The sequence below is a fragment of the Ranitomeya variabilis genome, chromosome 2 (genome assembly GCF_051348905.1).
Source record: "Ranitomeya variabilis isolate aRanVar5 chromosome 2, aRanVar5.hap1, whole genome shotgun sequence".
NCBI classification, from domain to species: domain Eukaryota; kingdom Metazoa; phylum Chordata; class Amphibia; order Anura; family Dendrobatidae; genus Ranitomeya; species Ranitomeya variabilis.
The window spans coordinates 492,032,518-492,058,476 of record NC_135233.1 but is presented as its reverse complement, the minus strand read 5'-3'; the positions used below and the strand labels follow the sequence as shown (position 1 = coordinate 492,058,476).

Here is a 25,959-nt window from a genome sequence, read left to right as displayed (position 1 = left end):
TTTTTTTTTTAGCGCTGTCCTAAAGTAGGACACAAGTCCTAAAATTAGATAAAGAGAAACAAATCATACAAACAAGTTTAAAATATTAGACTGTCATTTTTTCAATAAGGAAAATGATCCAACATTGCATGTCTGTGTGGCAAAAGTATGTGAACCTTTGCTATCAGTTTCTGACTCTCCTTCTATTATACTTTTCCTCTGATTGTTCCTCTCCTGATTTTGGCGTCAAATACTGACCATACACTGAGCGTGTGAACATGGCCTTACAGGTCACCATCTCACACCTGATTGTCATCCCATCGATTGAATACTAGACTAATTTTACTAAATGGTTCACATACTTTTGTCACTCACAGATTAATATTAGATTATTAACTTCATTAAAAAAAAGACAAAATCTAGTATTTCCAACTAATTTATTTGTTTCTCTTCATCCACTTTTAGGACTATAATAATAAATAATAATAATAGTAATGTAGTTTTAGGTCAAACTTATGCAGAAATATTTAAAATTCTGAAGGGTTCACAAACTTTCAAACACAACAGTACGGCTCTGGTGTCCGTCCTTGTCTCAAGATAAGAAAGGGGTGCTGTGATGCCCGAAGTTAGAAGCTAATATACACTTTAGATAGATGCTATATACTTACTAGCAATGTACAATTAATGTATTTAGTGTAGAATTAGGAATGTGGAAGTGAACTCTAGGTGGCGCTGTTATCTCCAAAGAAATGAAAAGGCGTAAGACGCGTGGCTTTTTGAATCCCCAGCATCCGCCATGACTGTACGCTTGCGAAGAGGCGGGGGTACCGACGCGCAGTTTTTCCGTGTTCTCATGCACACCCCTCCACGGCAGTAAACACAAGTGTGGTTAATCATTTTCTAACTGTGTAATATCCCTGGGTGCTTGTTATCAGCTTGGTGTGCAAAGTCCAAGGGCGAGGCGGGCTTTGGAAGTGCGCGGGTGGCGAAGCTGGTATTACCCAGTTTATAGGGCCTTTCATACATTACTGTCTCCACAACTTAGCTAAAAAAAGGGAAGAAAATTGTATGTCATCATGTCCTTGAGATTATAATTATGGGACCTTTTCCATTGTCTGATATGGACTAGCGATAATTGTATCGAAACAACATCAATTAGTACTGATAATCCAGCAACTATTGAAGGTCGGGCCATAGACGTGATAAAAGCACAATTGCATCAAAGCTTGTTGAGATAACACCACAGCTAACGTATAGACGATGGAACATTTCTGTAATTCTGTCTCGTAATCACGTAAGAAACCAAGTTGCCAACAACTTGATATAATAATAGTGGTGTCTGTTGTGAAATTGGATTCTGGGCTCCCCCGGTGGCCACTTGTGGAATTGAACTTGTGTGCATCATCCCCTCTGTTCACCTGCTCCTATCAGGATGTGGGAGTCGCTATATAACCTTGCTCCTCTGTCAGTTTCTTGCCGGTCAACAATGTAATCAGAAGCCTTCTGTGCTTGTTCCTGCTACTAGACAACTCCCAGCTAAGTTGGACTTTTGTCCTTGTGTGTTTTTGCATTTTGTTCCTGTTCACAGCTGCTGTTTCGTTACTGTGTCTGGAAAGCTCTTGTGATCGGAAATTGCCACTCTGGTGTTATGAGTTAATGCTAGAGTCTTAAAGGAATTTCTGGATGGTGTTTTGATAGGGTTTTCTGCTGACCATGAAAGTGTCCTTTCTGTCTTCCTGCTATCTAGAAAGCGGACCTCGATTTTGCTAAACCTATTTTCATACTACGTTTGTCATTTCATCTAAAATCACCGCCAATATATGTGGGGGCCTCTGTCTGCCTTTTGGGAAAATTTCTCTAGAGGTGAGCCAGGACTGTCTTTTCCTCTGCTAGGATTAGGTAGTTCTCCGGCTGGCGCTGGGCATCTAGGGTTAAAAAACGTAGACATGCTACCCGGCCACTTCTAGTTGTGCGGCAGGTTTAGTTCATGGTCAGTATAGTTTCCATCTTCCAAGAGCTAGTTCTCATATATGCTGGGCTATGTTCTCTCGCCATTGAGAATCATGACAGTTTGACCGGCCCAAAAAAGGGTTAAATTACTGGCTGAGAAAGGAGAGAAAAAAGAAGTCTGCTACAATTTTTTTTTTTTTTTTTTTTTTTTCCTCTAGTTCTGAGTGTGCTCTTAATTGAATCACTTGCTAGTCTGCCTATACTGCAGCCTTCCTCTCTTTCTCTCCTTCTAATCCTTGAATGGCTCTGTGTTCACCTGTTTCAAATGGATCTTCAGAGTGTAGCTACAGGTTTGAATAATCTCGCCACAAAGGTACAAAATTTGCAAGATTTTGTTGTTCATGCACCTATGTCTGAGCCTAGAATTCCTTTGCCTGAATTCTTCTCGGGGAATAGATCTCACTTTCAAAATTTTAAAAATAATTGCAAATTGTTTTTGTCCCTGAAGTCTCGCTCTGCCGGAGACCCTGCACAGCAGGTCAGGATTGTAATTTCCTTGCTCCGGGGCGACCCTCAAGACTGGGCTTTTGCATTGGCACCAGGGGATCCTGCGTTGCTCAATGTGGATGCGTTTTTTCTGGCCTTGGGGTTGCTTTATGAGGAACCTCATTTAGAGCTTCAGGCGGAAAAGGCCTTGATGTCCTTGTCTCAGGGGCAAGATGAAGCTGAAATATACTGCCAAAAATTCCGCAAATGGTCTGTGCTTACTCAGTGGAATGAGTGCGCCCTGGCGGCGATTTTCAGAGAAGGTCTCTCTGATGCCATTAAGGATGTTATGGTGGGGTTCCCTGTGCCTGCGAGTCTGAATGAGTCCATGACGATGGCTATTCAGATCGATAGGCGTCTGCGGGAGCGCAAACCTGTGCACCATTTGGCGGTGTCTACTGAGAAAACGCCAGAAAATATGCAATGTGATAGAATTCTGTCCAGAAGCGAGCGGCAGAATTTTAGACGAAAAAATGGGTTGTGCTTCTATTGTGGTGATTCAACTCATGTTATATCAGCATGCTTTAAGCGTACTAAGAAGCCTGACAAGTCTGTTTCAATTAGCACTTTACAGTCTAAGTTTATTCTATCTGTGACCCTGATTTGTTCTGTCATCTATTACCGCGGACGCCTACGTCGACTCTGGCGCTGCTTTGAGTCTTATGGATTGGTCCTTTGCCAAACGCTGTGGGTATGATTTGGAGCCATTGGAGGCTCCGATACCTCTGAAAGGGATTGACTCCACCCCATTGGCTAGTAATAAACCACAATACTGGACACAAGTGACTATGCGTGTTAATCCGGATCACCAGGAGGTTATTCGCTTTCTGGTGCTGTATAATCTACATGATGTTTTGGTGCTGGGATTGCCATGGCTGCAATCTCATAACCCAGTCCTCGACTGGAGAGCTATGTCTGTGTTAAGCTGGGGATGTAAAGGAACTCATGGGGACGTACCTTTGGTTTCCATTTCATCATCTATTCCCTCTGAGATTCCTGAATTCTTGTCTGACTTTCGTGACGTTTTTGAAGAACCCAAGGTTGGTTCACTACCTCCGCACCGGGAGTGCGATTGTGCCATAGACTTGATTCCGGGTAGTAAATACCCTAAGGGTCGTTTATTTAATCTGTCTGTGCCTGAACACGCTGCTATGCGAGAATATATAAAGGAGTCCTTGGAAAAGGGACATATTCGTCCTTCGTCATCTCCCTTAGGAGCCGGTTTTTTCTTTGTGTCTAAGAAAGACGGCTCTTTGAGGCCGTGTATTGATTATCGACTTTTGAATAAAATCACGGTTAAATATCAATATCCGTTACCACTGCTTACTGATTTGTTTGCTCGTATAAAGGGGGCCAAGTGGTTCTCTAAGATTGATCTCCGTGGGGCGTATAATTTGGTGCGAATCAAGCAGGGGGATGAGTGGAAAACCGCATTTAATACGCCCGAGGGCCATTTTGAGTATTTGGTGATGCCTTTTGGTCTTTCAAATGCCCCTTCAGTCTTCCAGTCCTTTATGCATGACATTTTCCGCGATTATTTGGATAAATTTATGATTGTTTATCTGGATGATATTCTGATTTTTTCGGATGACTGGGACTCTCATGTCCAGCAGGTCAGGAGGGTTTTTCAGGTTTTGCGGTCTAATTCCTTGTGTGTGAAGGGTTCTAAGTGTGTTTTTGGGGTTCAAAAGATTTCTTTCTTGGGATACATTTTTTCCCCCTCTTCCATCGAGATGGATCCTGTCAAGGTTCAGGCTATTGGTGATTGGACGCAACCCTCTTCTCTTAAGAGTCTTCAGAAATTTTTGGGCTTTGCTAACTTTTATCGTCGATTTATTGCTGGTTTTTCTGATGTTGTAAAACCATTGACTGATTTGACTAAGAAGGGTGCTGATGTTGCTGATTGGTCCCCTGATGCTGTGGAGGCCTTTCGGGAGCTCAAGCGCCGCTTTTCTTCCGCCCCAGTGTTGCGTCAGCCTGATGTTGCTCTTCCTTTTCAGGTTGAGGTCGACGCTTCTGAAATCGGAGCTGGGGCGGTGTTGTCGCAGAGAAGTTCCGACTGCTCCGTGATGAGACCTTGTGCTTTTTTTTCCCGTAAATTTTCGCCCGCCGAGCGGAATTATGATATTGGGAATCGGGAGCTTTTGGCCATGAAGTGGGCTTTTGAGGAGTGGCGTCACTGGCTTGAGGGGGCCAGACATCAGGTGGTGGTATTGACTGACCACAAAAATTTAATTTACCTCGAGTCTGCCAGGCGCCTGAATCCTAGACAGGCGCGCTGGTCGTTGTTTTTCTCTCGGTTTAATTTTGTGGTGTCGTACCTACCGGGTTCTAAGAATGTTAAGGCGGATGCCCTTTCTAGGAGTTTTGAGCCTGACTCCCCTGGTAATTCTGAGCCCACAGGTATCCTTAAAGATGGAGTGATATTGTCTGCCGTTTCTCCAGACCTGCGGCGGGCCTTGCAGGAGTTTCAGGCGGATAGACCTGATCGTTGCCCACCTGGTAGACTGTTTGTTCCTGATGATTGGACCAGTAGAGTCATCTCTGAGGTTCATTCTTCTGCGTTGGCAGGTCATCCTGGAATCTTTGGTACCAGGGATTTGGTGGCAAGGTCCTTCTGGTGGCCTTCCCTGTCACGAGATGTGCGAGGCTTTGTGCAGTCTTGTGACGTTTGTGCTCGGGCCAAGCCTTGTTGTTCTCGGGCTAGTGGATTGTTGTTGCCCTTGCCTATCCCGAAGAGGCCTTGGACGCACATCTCGATGGATTTTATTTCGGATCTGCCTGTTTCTCAGAAGATGTCTGTCATCTGGGTGGTGTGTGACCGTTTCTCTAAGATGGTCCATCTGGTTCCCTTGCCTAAGTTGCCTTCTTCTTCCGAGTTGGTTCCTCTGTTTTTTCAAAATGTTGTTCGTTTGCATGGTATTCCTGAGAATATCGTTTCTGACAGAGGGACCCAATTCGTGTCTAGATTTTGGCGGGCATTCTGTGCTAGGATGGGCATAGATTTGTCTTTTTCGTCTGCTTTCCATCCTCAGACTAATGGCCAGACCGAGCGGACTAATCAGACCTTGGAGACATATTTGAGGTGTTTTGTGTCTGCGGATCAGGATGATTGGGTTGCTTTTTTGCCTTTGGCGGAGTTCGCCCTCAATAATCGGGCCAGCTCTGCCACCTTGGTGTCCCCGTTTTTCTGTAATTTGGGGTTTCATCCTCGATTTTCCTCCGGTCAAGTGGAATCTTCGGATTGTCCTGGAGTGGATGCTGTGGTGGAGAGGTTGCATCAGATTTGGGGGCAGGTGGTGGACAATTTGAAGTTGTCCCAGGAGAAGACTCAGCTTTTTGCCAACCGCCGTCGTCGTGTTGGTCCTCGGCTTTGTGTTGGGGACTTGGTGTGGTTGTCTTCTCGTTTTGTCCCTATGAGGGTTTCTTCTCCTAAGTTTAAGCCTCGGTTCATCGGCCCGTACAAGATATTGGAGATTCTTAACCCTGTGTCCTTCCGTTTGGACCTCCCTGCATCCTTTTCGATTCATAATGTTTTTCATCGGTCATTGTTGCGCAGGTATGAGGTACCGGTTGTGCCTTCCGTTGAGCCTCCTGCTCCGGTGTTGGTTGAGGGTGAGTTGGAGTACGTTGTGGAAAAGATCTTAGACTCTCGTGTTTCCAGACGGAGACTCCAGTATCTGGTCAAATGGAAGGGATACGGTCAGGAGGATAATTCTTGGGTCACTGCCTCTGATGTTCATGCCTCCGATCTTGTCCGTGCCTTTCATAGGGCTCATCCTGATCGCCCTGGTGGTTCTGGTGAGGGTTCGGTGCCCCCTCCTTGAGGGGGGGGTACTGTTGTGAAATTGGATTCTGGGCTCCCCCGGTGGCCACTTGTGGAATTGAACTTGTGTGCATCATCCCCTCTGTTCACCTGCTCCTATCAGGATGTGGGAGTCGCTATATAACCTTGCTCCTCTGTCAGTTTCTTGCCGGTCAACAATGTAATCAGAAGCCTTCTGTGCTTGTTCCTGCTACTAGACAACTCCCAGCTAAGTTGGACTTTTGTCCTTGTGTGTTTTTGCATTTTGTTCCTGTTCACAGCTGCTGTTTCGTTACTGTGTCTGGAAAGCTCTTGTGATCGGAAATTGCCACTCTGGTGTTATGAGTTAATGCTAGAGTCTTAAAGGAATTTCTGGATGGTGTTTTGATAGGGTTTTCTGCTGACCATGAAAGTGTCCTTTCTGTCTTCCTGCTATCTAGAAAGCGGACCTCGATTTTGCTAAACCTATTTTCATACTACGTTTGTCATTTCATCTAAAATCACCGCCAATATATGTGGGGGCCTCTGTCTGCCTTTTGGGAAAATTTCTCTAGAGGTGAGCCAGGACTGTCTTTTCCTCTGCTAGGATTAGGTAGTTCTCCGGCTGGCGCTGGGCATCTAGGGTTAAAAAACGTAGGCATGCTACCCGGCCACTTCTAGTTGTGCGGCAGGTTTAGTTCATGGTCAGTATAGTTTCCATCTTCCAAGAGCTAGTTCTCATATATGCTGGGCTATGTTCTCTCGCCATTGAGAATCATGACAGGTGTCTCTATAATAATATGCAAATTGCCTTTTTAGAGAGGAAGAGGACTTGAAATCTAGTGTCACCTGTCATAGAAAAAAGTAAAATCCATAAAATATCTCCAGAGAAGAGAGAAGAATTGGCAATTCACATTGAACATATGAGGAAGAGAAAACATTAGTTATAGCTAGGGAGATTAACTCACTAATTAAACAACCTTTGAAGCAGCGTCCCCTTGCAGTGGCCAGGTAATTAAACCGGAAGATCTGTTCTGGGAAAATGACATCCAGGCTGAAATTTGTTTACCATGGGAGAAATATGCTTTACCAGGCTATGGCTTCTTTTCATAAAGCACAGATTCAGACTAGCCAGTGCCGGTAGTTAGGAATGAATATTGGAGTTTGTATAGATATTTTGTATGATATTTAGGGGATATAGATTTTCAGTGTTGTAACGAAATGACAGATATAGCGCACTAACAATACTGTAGGGCCACTAGAACTCCTTCATCTTAATATCGGTCCGATAGATGATGCGAACCAGGTCATATTTGGTCTCCATATAAAAGTAAAATCAGAATAAAAAATATGATGTCAATATCTAACACCTGGGACCTTCTTCGGTGAAGACATCTTGTAAGTTGGGGATCTTATAAAATTCTGCAAGGCCGAGCACATCCCACAAACAGACCCCACATGAGGTCATCAAGGGGAGGTGTGTGGGCATAACTTAGAGCTAATAAAAAAGAAGCAGCAACTGGGTTTGGGTCTTAGTCATCCTGGAAAGACATAGTTAGCTGTGTGAGTGATTAGAGAATTTGAGCCATTTCTGTGACCAGTTTAGTAAATTTCTTTCGTTATCCCTTTTATTTTATGTAAATGTGTATATCGCATGGTCTTGTTTCCATTTTGCATCATGTTGTATATTTTATTTTATAAACAATGCCTATCTTTATGGATTAAATATAAAATTTATTAGCACTGTCCCTCTTGCTCTGTAAATCGCGCCCCTGAAGCCATACGCTACCAATAATGGGTGTCCAATCGGCCTGTATATACAATTGGTGGTGGCAGCTATGGGTTTGTTTTGTTATTGGGGAGCTGATATATTATTCTATGCCTTGGAATTGAAGGTGTATGTATTATACGATCACTGTTAGGTCTCCAATAACCAGCCTGCGTAATTGTCCTGACGGTTGGAGGCAGTGGAGTTGCGTTCTCTTGACAACTGGTGGCAGCAGTTGTATTTCCCCATTTCATCTGTACAGTGGTGGGTTTTGCGTGACACCCCCCCGGCTGTGTACCTTTGACGATTGGTGGCAATGGTGTAATCTGTGTGATCTTTCCAGAGCCATCTGTGACAAAGTGGTAACAGGGGTGAGTTCTGTGTGAATCCCGGCTGTTCTTCCTTGACACCACCTTATGGATGTATCAATCCTAAATGTCAGTGTTGATCCTGTAACAAGCCTTGCCAGTAGTGATGAGCGAATATACTCGTTACTCGAGATTTCTCGGGTGTCCTCCGAGTATTTTTTAGTGCTCGGAGATTTAGTTTTTATTGCCTCAGCTGAATGATTTACATCTGTTAGCCAGCATAAGTACATGTGGGGATTCCCTAGCAACCAGGCAACCCCCATATGTACTTATGCTGGCTAACAGATGTAAATCATTCAGCTGCCGCGATGAAAACGAAATCTCCAAGCACTAAAAAATACTCGGAGGACACCCGAGTGTGCTCGGGAAATCTCGAGTAAGGAGTATATTCGCTCATCACTACTTGCCACACTACTTAAGATAAAAATCCAAACCAGACTCATGTTTCGGTTTGTTTGCCTCTCAGCAGCGCAAAGCAAGAGGTCGATTTGTATGGGCCTGACTGACTGGAGGTTTAAGGGTGAAAGTTTCTCCTTGTGGAGAGTGCCACGCTGCTGTAAGGAGACTCATCGGCTATACAATGCTTCTCTGGGAACTTAAATATGAAAAAATAACCTCTTCAGTGAGGAAAATTTACCACTATACGAACCTTGCCACTTGTCTTAGAATAATACTAAAAATGCAATATTTAAAGTCACTGTAATGTCAAACCCTATTGTGTTGACTCAATATGGCTGATAATTTGGCAGCTGTGGCTACTGTTCTTTTTCACAGTGTAAAAAAAGCCTTATTGTTACCTGGAAAACATCAAAAGTCCTTCCATTGGCAGATGTTATTATGTGTCTTAATTTCTTATTTTTGATGGTATTCATACGGACGGGCTGATTGACCTACAGGGTTTATATGGGATAAGCCCTTCCATAAATGTAATTTTCCTCTCAACCTATGTATACATGTATGTAGTGCACGGTATGTGTTAATTTACTCACCTACAGCCGACTTCTCCAGTATCCAGCAGTGTTTTGGTCCTCTTCTCAGTGACGCCACCGCTCTTCAGACTCTCGGGATCACACTGCTCTCTGAGTGACCCGGAAGTGGCTTTTATAGTGTAAGTCTATGGAGTGTCAGAACAAGGCTCTATAGGCCGACACTGGAAAACAGACACCTGGGTCAGACGTAGAGTGAGCCGGCTAGTCACAACTGCGTTGATATCACTGAGAAGAGGACCAGAGCAGCACTGGATACCGGAAAAGATGGTGGCAAGTGATTATATTAACACACTGACAGTCCACTATGTATGAATTAAACATTTTACTCATTTTACTCTTGTATACAAAAAATTTTTTTTAATAAAAGGTAAAGGGACATGTAAAAGTTTTGCTGCCAATTTTATTTAAATCTGCACTGGAAACAACATAGAAAAGCACCAAAATCCAGGTGTTATATTCTGATTTAGTGGTGAAATTCTCAATAATCATTGCAAAAGGTGAAACCCGCAATGAAAAAAAACTTAACGGGTTACAGATCTCTAAATCCACAATGTGTACAGGAGATTTTCAAAGTCTCAATTACTAAGCTGGTAATGTGTTGGACACCCGCTCTGATGGCATATTGATGAGCTACGGCCAAACACTGGCTGCTCATTTGCGGCAGCCGAAACATTAAACCTCAGTCATCAAGTCACTCTCCAGGAACATCTGCGCAGTCATGGCTGAAAGGATGGAGCTGTGGGAAGCAAGTATAGGCTGGTTTCATTTTAGTTGGGGCCCTGCATTGATTAAGCTGAGGTTGTCCAATAATGGACAATCCCTTTAACTCAGAATCCTCTAATGGGGTATATTAAAAAAAAAACACAAAAAAAAAAAACTACTTAGATTTCCTTTTAAATAAGTTGTCCATCGCCTGGATTTTACCACTTCATTTGAGAGCAGCATGATGTAGGTGCAAAGACGCCGACACCAGTGATCTATCACTTACTGGGTTGAGTGTTGCAATTTTCATAAAACCCCTTTTTAACAGCTGTAGATCTAACAGTTCTCTGAATTCGGAGCTCTGTATAACCCCGCCCTCACCGCTGACTGGCAGCTATTTGTGTACGCTGTGCATGTGCATAGGAAGCTGCCAATCGTGGTGGGGGTGGGGTTATACAAAGTTCTTGACTTGAGGACTAAATGGCAGCGGGTTACTAGTCCTCTAGTGACAATATCCTTCTGATAACACACTGATTTTATAAAAACAACAGAAAGCATATAGGTAATTGTAAAGTAGTGTATTATGGCTCTGTGCAAGTTTCGACTTGCACGCAGCCACAATATGGCACTCATTGCAGTCTATCATATTGGAGGTTTTTTTTACACTGGCTTTTGTACGAAGGCATGCCATATAAGATCATCGTATAATGCCCTTTTGACATAAATATGTAAGAGGACTTCATGATGGGTTAGAAATAGGGGAAAAGTGGATTGGTAGAAGCAGTGATAAAGACACATGTAGCTTTAATGTCTCCTGTACACCGTACCCGGAACATACTTTCCCCACTTATCTCTTGATTAAATCATTGATAACTATCAGGAAGAGTGCACAATTATCACCCAGACGATCTGCAGTTCATGACATATCTAGTGGATCATTGTGACGTTGTTCAGTGCTAGAAATAACATTTTATAATAGGAAATGTGGAAACGGCCGGGGTCACACGGTCATCCATTCTCTAAATCGGACCATAGGTTTGTTGTTCCAATTTATCATTTATAGTTGGTCTTGGAAGGTCGTTGTTTCGGCTGACAAAGTCCCAAGTTAAATGGATAGCTTTGCCGTGATGTGTGGCCTGGTCGGATTGCAGATCCATCTTTTGCCGGTGATTTTTGGAGTACGACACCACTCAATAACCAAAATGATGAAACAAAACAGATTAACTTCTCCACATTTATCTGCGTTTAGTCATTGTTAGTCATAATCATTTATGTCACAGAAAAATGTCAATAGCCACCAGAAATTGGTCCAAAAAGTCCTTCTTGGGTGATCAAAAGCATCCTGTGAGAATATCCTTCAGAATCTTGCCAGTCCAGAACTACCGTCTCAGCAAACACTGCAGGGACCATCATACGATCTTGCTAGACTAGCCCAGAGTTGGAGGGGTTTAGAGTTAGGGAAAGAGACCACTTCCTGTAGACAGATAGAGGCAGGTTCAAGTGGAAGTAGGAAGTGTGTGAACAGTGCTGCCTGTTGGGTGAACTACTAAGAGAAGGAGACTAAGGAACAAAGGAGCAGCACATCCGAAGAGACAGAGTGACCTTTGGAGTAGAACGGGGTCTTTGTGTAGGACGACGTCTCGTGAGAAGCCCTGAGCTTGGTGAACACTGAAAGTAACAGGACTAAATTTGTGGGACTGGTGGGGGTTCTGAACGGTAGATTCAGGGTGCCAGTAGTAGAAGAAACAGGACACGGAACCACCGAGCAGGTAGAGAGACTTGCTTCATTGGCCCTTGAGTAGACTACAGTGGAAGGAAACCACGTGTGAAAATTCTTTTCACTATGAAGGAAATGTCCAAAAGACTTTGCACCCTTGACGAGTGACCGTTCAGTGAAGACTGTTTTAGATCAGGAGTCTCCTTTATTGAACTTTGAAACGTATGGTCCTGGCCGGCCAACACCATTGGCTACAGACAGCCTGCACGGGTGCAAGGACCTCACAGCACCAACACCCAGCCAGGACCCACTTTCATGTGGCGTGCTGGGCCGTAACAAGAGAAGACTAGTGCCTTGCCCGCAGCTACCGCCCCGCGCCACGCTACACTTGGTGTAGTCAGCAGGATCGACTCTTGCATCTGAGTACGTGTGTCTCAATTACGGTACTTGGAAAAGAGATGGCTCCAGGATGCACTACAGGAAAAAGGCTCTGGACAAAGTTTTAATGGAAAATTCTGGATACCAGCATCATGTAGATTGTTGTGAATTAGACTTTTTTGGCTCCCTCTTGTGGTCACTAGTGATATGACTCTGGGATTGTCTTTACTCAGTTTGGCACCCACCTGGGTCGTTAGTCCAGGGGTGTTGCTATATGAACTTCCTGAATTCTCAGTCTGGTGCCTGGCATCGTTGTAATCAGTCCTTTCTGTTTGCTCCTGTCTGCTGGTCCTGGTTCTTGCAAAATTAAGCTAAGTCTTGCTTCCTTGTTTTTTGGTTATTTGCATTGCTCTTATTTTTTGTCCAGCTTGTACTAAATGTGATTCCTGATTTTGCTGGAAGCTCTAGGGGGCTGGTATTCTCCCCCCGGGCCGTTAGACGGTTCGGGGGTTCTTGAATATCCAGCGTGGATATTTTGATAGGGTTTTTGCTGACCGTATAAGTCATCTTACTATATTCTGCTATTAGTCAGTGGGCCTCTCTTTGCTAAATACCTAGTTCATTCTTACGTTTGTCTTTTCTTCTTACCTCACCGTTATTATTTGTTGGGGGCTTGTATCCAACTTTTGGGGTCTTTTCTCTGGAGGCAAGAAAGGTCTATCTTTTCCCTTCTAGGGTTAGTTAGTTCTCCGGCTGGCGCGAGACGTCTAGAACCAACGTAGGCACGTTCCCCGGCTGCTGCTATTTGTGGTGCTAGGATTAGATATACGGTCAGCCCAGTTACCACTGCCCTATGAGCTGGTTTTTTGTGTTTGCAGACTTGGTATTTATTTCTGAGACCCTCTGCCATTGGGGTCATAACAGTATGCCAGGCCCACATAGAATGCTTTGTTTGTTAAGGGCTCAAAGTGTCTCTTTGGAGTACAGAAGGTTCCCTTTTTGGGTTTTATTTTTTCCCCTTCTGCGGTGGAGATGGACCCAGTCAAGGTCCGAGCTATTCATGATTGGACTCAACCCAGGTCAGTTAAGAGTCTTCAGAAGTTCTTGGGTTTTGCTAACTTCTACCGTCGTTTTATCGCTAATTTTTCTAGCGTTGTTAAACCTTTGACGGATATGACCAAGAAAGGTTCTGATGTTGCTAACTGGGCTCCTGCAGCCGTGGAAGCTTTCCAAGAGTTGAAGCACCAGTTTACTTCGGCGCCTGTTTTGTGCCAGCCTGATGTCTCACTTCCCTTTCAGGTTGAAGTGGATGCTTCTGAGATTGGGGCAGGGGCCGTTTTGTCACAGAGAGGCCCTGGTTGCTCTGTAATGAGACCATGTGCTTTTTTCTCTAGGAAGTTTTCGCCTGCTGAGCGGAATTATGATGTTGGCAATCGGGAGTTGCTGGCCATGAAGTGGGCATTTGAGGAGTGGCGTCATTGGCTTGAGGGTGCTAAGCATCGTGTGGTGGTCTTGACTGATCACAAAAATCTGATGTATCTCGAGTCTGCTAAACGCCTGAATCCTAGACAGGCCCGTTGGTCATTGTTTTTCTCCCGTTTTGACTTTGTGGTCTCGTATTTACCAGGTTCAAAGAATGTGAAGGCTGATGCTCTTTCAAGGAGCTTTGTGCCTGACTCTCCTGGAGTCGCAGAACCAGTTGGTATTCTTAAAGAGGGAGTAATCTTGTCAGCCATTTCTCCGGATTTGCGACGTGTGTTGCAGAGATTTCAGGCTGGTAGACCTGATTCTTGTCCACCTGACAGACTGTTTGTTCCTGATAAGTGGACCAGCAGAGTCATTTCCGAGGTTCATTCCTCGGTGTTGGCAGGGCATCCGGGAATTTTTGGCACCAGAGATTTGGTGGCTAGGTCCTTTTGGTGGCCTTCCTTGTCACGGGATGTGCGGTCATTTATGCAGTCCTGTGGGACTTGTGCTCGAGCTAAGCCTTGCTGTTCTCGTGCCAGCGGGTTGCTCTTGCCCTTGCCTGTCCCGAAGAGGCCTTGGACACACATTTCCATGGATTTCATTTCAGATCTTCCGGTGTCTCAGGGCATGTCTGTCATCTGGGTGTATGTGATCGCTTTTCCAAGATGGTCCATTTGGTATCTTTGCCTAAGCTGCCTTCCTCTTCTGATCTGGTTCCTTTGTTCTTTCAGAATGTGGTTCGTTTACACGGCATTCCTGAGAATATCGTGTCTGACAGAGGATCCCAGTTTGTTTCCAGGTTCTGGCGATCCTTTTGTGCTAAGATGGGCATTGATTTGTCGTTTTCGTCTGCCTTTCATCCTCAGACTAATGGACAAACGGAACAAACTAATCAGACTCTGGAGGCTTATTTGAGGTGTTTTGTTTCTGCAGATCAGGATGATTGGGTGACCTTCTTGCCGTTGGCTGAGTTTGCCCTTAATAATCGGGCTAGTTCCGCTACTTTGGTTTCGCCATTTTTCTGCAACTCTGGTTTCCATCCTCGTTTTTCCTCGGGACATGTGGAGCCTTCTGACTGTCCTGGGGTAGATTCTGTGGTGGATAGGTTGCAGCAGATTTGGAATCATGTGGTGGACAACTTAAAGTTGTCACAGGAGAAGGCTCAGCGTTTTGCCAACCGCCGCCACGGTGTGGGTCCCCGACTTCGTGTTGGGGATTTGGTATGGCTGTCTTCTCGATTTGTTCCTATGAAGGTCTCCTCTCCTAAATTTAAGCCTCGCTTCATCGGTCCTTACAAGATATTGGAAATCCTTAATCCTGTGTCCTTTCGCTTGGATCTTCCGGTGTCGTTTGCCATTCACAACGTGTTCCATAGGTCTTTGTTGCGGCGGTACGTTGTACCTGTGGTTCCTTCTGTTGAGCCTCCTGCTCCGGTATTGGTTGAGGGCGAGTTGGAGTATGTGGTGGAGAAGATCTTGGATTCTCGTCTCTCCAGGCGGAGGCTTCAGTATCTGGTCAAGTGGAAGGGCTATGGTCAGGAGGATAATTCCTGGGTGGTTGCCTCTGATGTGCATGCGGCCGATTTAGTTCGTGCCTTTCACGCTGCTCATCCTGATCGCCCTGGCGGTCTTGGTGAGGGTTCGGTGACCCCTCCTTAAAGGGGGGGTACTGTTGTGAATTAGACTTTTTTGGCTCCCTCTTGTGGTCACTAGTGATATGACTCTGGGATTGTCTTTCCTCAGTTTGGCACCCACCTGGGTCGTTAGTCCAGGGGTGTTGCTATATGAACTTCCTGAATTCTCAGTCTGGTGCCTGGTATCGTTGTAATCAGTCCTTTCTGTTTGCTCCTGTCTGCTGGTCCTGGTTCTTGCAAAATTAAGCTAAGTCTTGCTTCCTTGTTATTTGGTTATTTGCATTGCTCTTATTTTTTGTCCAGCTTGTACTAAATGTGATTCCTGATTTTGCTGGAAGCTCTAGGGGGCTGGTATTCTCCCCCCGGGCCGTTAGACGGTTCGGGGGTTCTTGAATATCCAGCGTGGATATTTTGATAGGGTTTTTGCTGACCGTATAAGTCATCTTACTATATTCTGCTATTAGTCAGTGGGCCTCTCTTTGCTAAATACCTAGTTCATTCTTACGTTTGTCTTTTCTTCTTACCTCACCGTTATTATTTGTTGGGGGCTTGTATCCAACTTTTGGGGTCTTTTCTCTGGAGGCAAGAAAGGTCTATCTTTTCCCTTCTAGGGTTAGTTAGTTCTCCGGCTGGCGCGAGACGTCTAGAACCAACGTAGGCACGTTCCCCGGCTGCTGCTATTTGTGGTGCTAGGATTAGATATACGGTCAGCCCAGTTACCACTGCCCTATGAGCTGTTTTTTTGTGTTTGCAGACTTGGTATTTATTTCTGAGACCCTCTGCCATTGGGGTCATAACAGTAGATGTTGCCTTAGCATGTACCACCAACTTAACGAAATACATCTTTTATGGCAGATGTGTTCACTACTAGCAATGGCCTCTTTCAGGAGGACAATACTCTCTGCACAGTGAAGAAAATGTTCAGGAACAGGACAAACAGTTCACAGTTGTCTTATAGTGTTCTGTAGCCGGTTGCTATGGGAAACAGTTTTTATTTTGTTTGTTCATAAATCTGTCTTATTGTGCAAGCTAAATCAACAGTTGCCCATAGCAACCAATCAGATTGCAGGTTCCATTTGCCAAAGAGTCTTCGATAATAAGAGCTAGAATCTGATTGGATGCCATGGACAACATCTCCACTTTCACCTTGCACTCGTTTTGCTGAAACTTTCCTTGTGTCATTTGGACAAGCGCCTTAACAAATTTGTAAAAAAAAAATCTAATTTTTGCAAAAATATAATTTTTAAAATCTATTTGATCCATGTGATCTTTGATGGTCAAGCAACTGAAACATTAACTCATTCTTTAAATTTCAATGTAGGTTAACACCATATTGCCATCGCAAACCCAGAGAGAACTACTTTGTTCCTGGAATGATTGCTTTCAATCATCTAGACCCCAATATACACGGAGAGAAAAAAAATGGCGTTTCAACAGTATTTTTCATGATGTTATCAGAGTTTCATCAGTTTTTTTTTCACTGATAAGTTAAAAAAAACAAAAGGTTTCTCCACCTTCTCCTATCTATCAGTCAGTGGAGAACTGACTGCACACTGATGGCATCCGAATGCTGTCAGTCTTTTCCCTCACCCATAGATTTGCATTACCAGATTTCATCCAACACTCGGATCAATGTCAGATGTGTTTCCGCAATTTTGCACAGACCACTCAGTTCAAGGGAAAAAATCTGCCATGTGAATGGCTTCACAGCCTGTCATAGGTATGAGTGCCATCCCTGAACAAAGGATGCGTTATTCACTCCATAGAGGTGAATGTGGAATAATCTCACCTTGAGATTGCAAACTGATAGATACTTTGCTCCTGGAATCAATGATTTCCAAACGTCTCGTCCCCAATAATCACATTTTTTATGATACGTCTGCATTATATGTTGTAAAGATGTGTCACAGCGCTTATACCTTTATATGACCATCACTTATAATAGCAATACATCATTGTCATAAAGAGTGTACATTAATTCACACATCATAGCCTGAAAGCCAAAAAAAAACCTGAGGCTAAGTCCACACTGGGCGTTTTTGCAGCTTTTGTTTTCTGCAGCAAAACCCGAGTGCTTGGCAGGAAAGAAGCTGCGGAAAAAAACAAACAGGCTTTGCTTCGTTTTTGGTGCATTTTTTTCATGCATTTTTTCCATTCAATTCAATGGGTAAAAGAAGTGACCTGCTCTATGTCCAAAAAACATGCAAAGCACAAAATACTGATGACAAAGAAACCAAGGTGTGTGCATGAGATTTCTGAAATGTCATAGACATAGCTGGTATTGTAAAATGCAGCTGAAAATTCGCATAAAAAACGCAGAAAAACACTTAATGTGAACTTAGCCTAAAACACTAATATGAAATAACAGGCATAAAAGCGGTCGTCCTAGAAAGCCAATATCAAGAGAGACGTGGAAGAGGCATTCTGACAATGCAGATGAGCCGAGTTTTTTTTGGCACCACTAATTATGATGAAAAGAATCTTCATTTAAAGTGTCGCCAAGCAGAAAAAGACAAATGACAAATTCATTGCTACACACTGAACTGCTCATATTGCAATTATATGTAAAACAGAGCACATAGAACAAATACACTTAGTTACCTAGTATACAGGTGTAGTATTGAATCTGCGGAATTTGTCACAATGTGATATATCCTTACTACATCGCCTCAGCTAAGAGTTAGCACAATACAAACACAATACAGCCTCGTAACAAACCCAACTCTGCTACATCTGTACGTAGTAATCCAGGGACACAAAAGAAAAAACAACACCACACATCGATCATAAGAAGTAATGATACCAACAATCCTATAAAGATCCCTGTCCGCAGGGTCGCTGACCCCCGTTACCTGCTCTGATCCAAAGCATCCTGGCCTACACATGGGGGTCTGACCTGTCTCCCACAACTGCTGTCCCACTACATCGGCGGAGGCCCCCTCCAGGGTAGGATTGCTACTGCCCCTGGTTCCTGGGAGAGGATTTGGGTTTGGGAGGGGATTACATTATGGGCAGTCATGTGTTACAGCTGTACCAGGACGCCCAGGTTCCCTCTGTCACCAGCTCACGCCGAGAGCACAACTTCCAAGCTTCTTAGGGACAGAGCGAGACCTTAGCATGGTCACCCAAGGCTTCTCCCCGCCATACCTTCCTTCTATATCATCTATGCATTTCGGAAATACGGTTTCCTTTTCTTTGTTTTAACACTTTAATCTCCTAGCTGCAAAAGTTCAAAGATCTTCTTGCAAACCAATAAATACTCAGACGTCTATTTTTTTCTCACATATTTCTTAAAAAATTGACTTTTTTTTTTTTTGTCAGCGGATCTGATTTCCATCCATATTTAGGCTATGTGCACCACATTGCGGATTCGGCTTAGGAATTTCTGGTGCGGATTCTGTCTCTCCTGGCAGAAAACGCACCTGCGGTTTTTTGTGCGGTTCCGCAGCGTTTTTTTGTGCGTTTTTGCTGCGGTTTTCTTGCGGATTTGCTGTGTTTTTTACCCCTGTGGTTTTCTATAATGGAATGGGTACAAAAACGCTGCAGATTCACAAAAAAGAAGTGACATGCTACTTCTTTTAAACCGCAGCGTTTCCGCAGCGGATTTTCTGCAAAGTGTGCACAGCATTTTCTGCACTGCAAAAAACGCTGCGGATCCGCAGAGAATCCGCAACGTGTGCACATACCCTTAGCCTTTGTGCCCACTTTTATCATCCCATTATGGCATCTGTTTTTCTTATATGAAAAAGAAAAAGTTTTCCCTCTCCATTGGGTCACGTTCACGCTATCAGTATTTGGTCAGTATTTTACCTCAGCATTTGTAGCCTAAACCAGGAGTGGAACAATCAGAGGAGAGAAGTATAAGGGTATGTTTCCACGTTCAGTTTTGCTTCAGGCTTTGGTCAGGATTTTATGTAGGTAAAATCCTGACCAAAACTGCACCTGAGGTCACTGGCAGGTCACCTGCGGTGTTCCTGCGTGTTTTGCTCATAGTAGCAACATGCTGCGTTTAGAAAAAACGCACCACGCATGCGTTTTCGCGGCAAAAACGCATGCGTTTTTTAACGCATAGTGGAGTCTGGATTTCATGAAATCCCCTCCACTATGCTGTAACATCTGGACGCTGCGTTTTTGACGCTGCGGAAAAACGCAGCGTCAAAAACGCAGCGTTTCCTGAACGTGGAAACATACCCTAAGGGTATGTCTCCACGTTCAGGATTGCATCAGTCTTTGGTCAGGATTTTATGCAAGTAAAATCCTGACCAAAACTGCACCTGAGGTCACTGGCAGGTCACCTGTGATGTACCTGCGTGTTTTGCTCATAGTAGCAACATGCAGCGTTTTGGAAAAACGCACAACGCATGCGTTTTCGTGGCAAAAACGCATGCGTTTTTAAACGCATAGTGGAGTCTGGATTTCATAAAATCCCATCCACTATGCTGTAACATCTGGACGCTGCGTTTTTGACGCAGCAGAAAAACGCAGCGTCAAAAACGCAGCGTTTCCTGAACGTGGAAACATACCCTAATAGAAACACTATATAGCATAATTAGTAGAACACAGCACCTCATGGGAAAAGCAGAGTCAACATTACCCATATAAGGCTACTTTCACACTAGCGTCGGGCACTGCACGTCGCTATGCGTCATTTTGGAGAAAAAACGCATCCTGCAAAAGTGTTCGCAGGATGCATTTTTTCTCCATAGACTTTTATTAATGACGCAGTGCGACGCATTGCCACACGTCGCAACCGTCATGCAACGGTTGCATCGTGTTGCGTCGGACCGTCGCCACCAAAAAACTTTACATGTAACATTTTTTGGCGCGTCGTCTGCAGCATTTCCGACCGCGCATGTGCGGCCGGAACTCCGCCCCCGCCTCCCCGCACCTCACAATGGGGCAGCGGATGCGTTGAAAAACAGCATCCGCTGCCCCCGTTGTGCGGCGCTTTCACAGCTAGCGTCGGTGCGCCGCAATGTCGCATAGTGACGTGCAGTGCACGACGCTAGTGTGAAAGTAGCCTAAAGAGCGCACGTCTCAGCCAAGGAGTCCTTCTTGGTATGTAGTCCAATGTATAAAGATATAAAAGACAGCGCCTCACACGTTGGTGAAATAGATCACAATTTATTCTGCTTGAAAAAGATCTTTGGGATTGAAACTTCGCCACAGAAGGCAGAATAAATTGTGATCAATTTCACCAACGTGTGAGGCGCTGTCTTTTATATCTTTATACAGTATAATAGAAACACGTCACCACTTCTGACTTTATCACCCACTCCTGGTTTTGGCTTACAAATACTGAGGTAAAATACTGACCAAATACTGAACGTGTGAACGTGGCCTTAAATAGTAAAAAAACAGACGGCACTCAGATGACACAGGGATGGTATTTATGTGCTGTCTCTTTTTACTCAGACCCCTTGATTTCCAAGGTTGAGTTTGATTCATGACTTAGATAAAAAAAAGAAAACACATCTCTGTTTAGTTTTTTTTGCAATCAGTTTGCAAAAAATCACAAACACGTGAACAACCCCCTAAACTGTAAGGGTATGTGTCCACGGTCAGTTAACGCTGCGTGTTTGACGATGGGTGGGGCAGCAGCGTCAAACACGCAGCGTCCAGATGTTCCAGCATAGTGGAGGGGATTTTTTGAAATCCCGTGTCCACTATGCGTGGAAACACGCACGCGGCGGCCCTGCGACTCCGGACATGCGTCTTTTCAGATCGCAGCATGTCCGTGTTCCTTGCGGCGACGCTGCGTCGCCGCAAGGAATATCACAGGCCCCTATGCGAGGAGTGCGATGATCCCAGATGTGTACAGTTAACACATCCGGCATCATCGCGTCCCAGAAAGGGGGCGGGGCTTCGCCGCTCCGACGATACCGCCGGCCATCCTGACCGTGGACACATACCCTAAGGGTATGTTTCCATGGTCAGGAAACGCAGCGTCCAGATGTTCCAGCATAGTGGAGGGGATTTTATGAAATCCCGTCTCCACTATGCGTGGAAACCCGCACGCGGCGGCCCTGCGACTCCGGACATGCTGCGCGTCTTTTCAGATCGCAGCATGTCCGTACACCTTGCGGGGACGCAGCGTCCCCGCAAGGCATATCACAGGGCGCTATGGGACAGAGCGATCATCCCGGATGTGAAGAGTTAACACATCCGGCATGATCGCGTCCCAGAAAGGGGGCGGGGCTTAGCGCCGAGCGGCTTCGCCGCTGCGGCGATACCGCCGCCCCTCCGTACCGTGGAGACGTACCCTTAGGGTATGTGTCCACGTTCAGGATTGCATCAGGATTTGGTCAGGATTTTTCATCAGTATTTGTAAGCCAAAACCAGGAGTGGGTGATAAATGCAAAAGTGGAGCATTTGTTTCTATTATACTTTTCCTCTAATTGTTCCACTCCTGGTTTTGGCTTACAAATACTGATGAAAAATCCTGACCAAATCCTGATGCAATCCTGAACGTGGACACATACCCTTATACTGTAGGAGCATGCTCCATCCATAATACGCCCTATAAAAATCAGATATTTTCTTCACCAATTATTTAGAGACAAAACCAAAAAGTAATGGTAAAATGGTGTAAGCAAAAGGGCAGGTAAAGGAAAAAGACATAAACCAAGGACTGTTCTGTGTAAGGTCTCATTCAGACGTCCGTGTAAGGCTATGTGCACACGTAGAATGGTCCACTATGGATTTTTCCACAGCGGATTTGATAAATCTGCAGGGCAAAAACACTGCATTTTTGCTGCGGATTTACCGCGGTTTTTCTGCGGATTTCACTGAGGTTTTACAACTGCGGTTTTCTATAGGAGCAGCTGTAAAACCGCTGCAGAATCAGCAGAAAGAAGTGACATGCTGCGGAATGTAAACCGCTGCATTACCGCGCGGTTTTTACCGCAGCATGTGCACAGCGTTTTTTGTTTCCCATAGGTTTGCATTGTAATGTAAAGTAATGGGAAACTGCTGCAGACAGCAGTGCGGAAACCTGGACCAAACACTGATGGTAAAAAAGGAAACCCGGACCAAACACTGGTGATGAAAAAGGAAACACAGACCAAACACTGATGGTAAACAAAGGAAACACTGACCAAACACTGATGGTAAAAAAAGAAACACGGACCAAACACTGATGGTAAAAAAAGAAACACGGACCAAACACTGATGGTAAAAAAGGAAACATGGACCAAATACTGATGGTAAAAAAGGAAACACGGACCAAACACTGATGGTAAAAAAAGGAAACACTGACCTAAGGGCTGTCCCACACGTCCAGATAATTCCGGTACCGGAATAAATCGGTACCGGAGTTATCCGTGTCCGTGTGCCTGGGAACTCACGGAGGCCATACCTGCGGCACACGTGTGCCGCCCGTATGGCGAGTGGGTACCACACGGAGCGTGTGGTACCCACTCTGCATGGTGCTGAAGCTGCGATTCATATCATCCCTGCAGCAACGTTTGCTGCAGGGAAAATATGAAGAATAGTGTTTAAACTAAAGATCCATGTGTCCGCCGCCCCCCCACCCCCTGTGCGCCCCCCCCGCTGGTCAGAAAATACTCACCCGGATCCCCCGTCGGCAGTCGCTCCTTCCTGGTCTGGCCGCGGCTTACTGTATGCGGTCACGTGGGGCCGCTCATTTACACTCATGAATAGGCGGCTCCGCCCCTATTGGAGGTGGAGCCACATATTCATGAGTGTAATCGGCCGCATACAGTAGGAGGCGCGGCCAGACCAGGAAGGAGCGACAGCCGACGGGGGACCCGGATAAGTATTTTCTGACCAGCGGGGGGGGCGCACAGGGGGTGGGGGGGCGGCGGACACATGGATCTTTAGTTTAAACACTATCATTCATATTTTCTCTGTAGCAAACGGTGCTACAGGGAACATATGAATGGCGGCTTCAGCACCATGTGGGGGGGACAGCGCTTACTGTAGCGCTGTCTCCGGCACGCCACACGGACCCCAGACGGAGAATGTCCGTGTGAGGTGCGTGTTTTACACGGACCCATTGACTCTATTGGGTCCGTGTAATCCGTGCGCTCCCACGAACACTGACATGTCTCCGTGTTTGGCACACGGAGACACGGTCCGCACACGGTCCGCACAAAATCAATGACATCTGAACAGATGCATTGATTTTTATGGGTCTACGTGTGTCAGTGTCTCCGGTACGGGAGGAAACTGTCACCTCACGTACCGGAGCCACTGACGTGTGAAACCGGCCTAAGGGCTGTCCCACACGTCCAGATAATTCCGGTACCGGAATAAATCGGTACCGGAGTTATCCGTGTCCGTGTGCCTGGGAACTCACGGAGGCCATACCTGCGGCACACGTGTGCCGCCCGTATGGCGAGTGGGTACCACACGGAGCGTGTGGTACCCACTCTGCATGGTGCTGAAGCTGCGATTCATATCATCCCTGCAGCAACGTTTGCTGCAGGGAAAATATGAAGAATAGTGTTTAAAATAAAGATCCATGTGTCCGCCGCCCCCCCACCCCCTGTGCGCCCCCCCCGCTGGTCAGAAAATACTCACCCGGATCCCCCGTCGGCAGTCGCTCCTTCCTGGTCTGGCCGCGGCTTACTGTATGCGGTCACGTGGGGCCGCTCATTTACACTCATGAATAGGCGGCTCCGCCCCTATTGGAGGTGGAGCCACATATTCATGAGTGTAATCGGCCGCATACAGTAGGAGGCGCGGCCAGACCAGGAAGGAGCGACAGCCGACGGGGGACCCGGATAAGTATTTTCTGACCAGCGGGGGGGGCGCACAGGGGGTGGGGGGGCGGCGGACACATGGATCTTTAGTTTAAACACTATCATTCATATTTTCTCTGTAGCAAACGGTGCTACAGGGAACATATGAATGGCGGCTTCAGCACCATGTGGGGGGGACAGCGCTTACTGTAGCGCTGTCTCCGGCACGCCACACGGACCCCAGACGGAGAATGTCCGTGTGAGGTGCGTGTTTTACACGGACCCATTGACTCTATTGGGTCCGTGTAATCCGTGCGCTCCCACGAACACTGACATGTCTCCGTGTTTGGCACACGGAGACACGGTCCGCACACGGTCCGCACAAAATCAATGACATCTGAACAGATGCATTGATTTTTATGGGTCTACGTGTGTCAGTGTCTCCGGTACGGGAGGAAACTGTCACCTCACGTACCGGAGCCACTGACGTGTGAAACCGGCCTAACACTGATGGTAAAAAAGGAAACACGGACCAAACACTGATGGTAAAAAAGGAAACACGGACCAAATACTGATGGTAATAAAGGTAACACGGACCAAACACTTATGGTAAGCAAAGGAAACACTGACCAAACACTGATGGTAAACAAAGGAAACACAGACCAAATACTGATGGTAAACAAAGGAAAATAAGGCAGCACACTGTAGTGCTAAAATATGCAAACATGAAATTTGAAAGTTGAACAGCATTACTGCACTAGAAATATGAAAAAATGCTGCCTTATTTATTTGACTGTGTACGAGTTCAGCACCTGTTCACACTTAGTTTATGTTTGGAAGTGACAGTCGTTTTTTTTAAATTTGTATTCATTAGCCTTCTGACTGAGCACTCCTGCCTCTTAGCCACAGGTGTTTTAATCTCAGCAGGTTCATAACCCCTCCACAGAGAGAGAAATTTAGTCTAAGGGCTCATTTCCACTTGCGAGAAACATGTCAGTGTCTCGCATGTGGAAACCAAGCTGTGGCGCCGGCACTTTGGAGCGGAGCTGTGCAGCTCCATGTGTTCCTATGCGGCCGCACGCTCCGCTCTGGAGTGCCGGCGCCACAGCTTGGTTTCCACATGCGAGACTCGGACGTGTTTCTCGCAAGTGGAAATGAGCCCTTAGAAGAGGTTTCACAGGTTCCCATTCAGATGAAGAGGTTTATTCTCAGCGAGGAAAGGAAAGCGTAGGACCTGGTATACGAGAGATGCCTTAATGTGGCTACCAGGTACACATAAATTGGCCATTTTATGCGCTAAACGCTCTCATTATTTCATATTTCTAGTGCAGTAATGCAGTTCAACTTTCAAATTTCTTGTTTGCATGTTTTGGCGCTACAGTGTGCTGCCTTATTTATTTGACTGTACGAGTTGGTGACTCTAGGTTCAGCACCTGTTCACACTTAGTCTATGTTTGGATGTGACGGTCAGTTTTTTGAAATTTAAAATTGGTAAACAAAGGAAATACGGACCAAACACTGATGGTAAATAAAGGAAACCTGGACCAAACACTGATGGTAAAAAAGGAAACATGGACCAAACACTAAAAAAGGAAACATGGACCAAACACTGATGGTAAAAAAGAAAACACAGACCAAACACTGATGGTAAACAAAGGAAACACGGATCATACACTGGTGACACCGGACGTGTGAACGAAGCCTAATGCTTAAGCTAGGTTCACATTGCGTTAATGTGTGTCCGCTAGCGGACTGCGTTGCACGGCGAAATTGTCGCAATTAACGCCATGCAACGGGTCCGTTAGCGCACCCATTCACAGCAATGTGATTTTTCCATGTAGCGCATCGCTAGCGCATGTCATTTTCGGCACGCGCTAGCGATGTGCCGTTCTTTTGTGACGGACCTCGGACGCTGCTTGCAGCGTCCGAGGTGCGCCCGAGGTCCGTCGGGGATCTGCGCTAGCGGGGACGGC

General features: G+C 45.5%; 1 protein-coding gene across 8 annotated transcripts in view; it reads right to left on the bottom strand.

Annotated features, from left to right (window-relative positions):
* MYRF (myelin regulatory factor) overlaps positions 1–25,959 on the bottom strand; it is a 186,990-nt gene that overhangs the window by 110,680 nt on the left and 50,351 nt on the right. Inside the window, exon 1 of one of the 8 annotated variants that reach the window (XM_077287936.1) lies at positions 18,134–18,269. The exons of the other annotated variants lie outside the window; for them this stretch is intronic. Coding sequence (XP_077144051.1) covers positions 18,134–18,152 — 19 coding nt within the window. The 5' untranslated portion in view covers positions 18,153–18,269. Of the gene's footprint in view, positions 1–18,133; positions 18,270–25,959 lie in introns of those variants that run through there. 8 annotated transcript variants of the gene reach the window in all.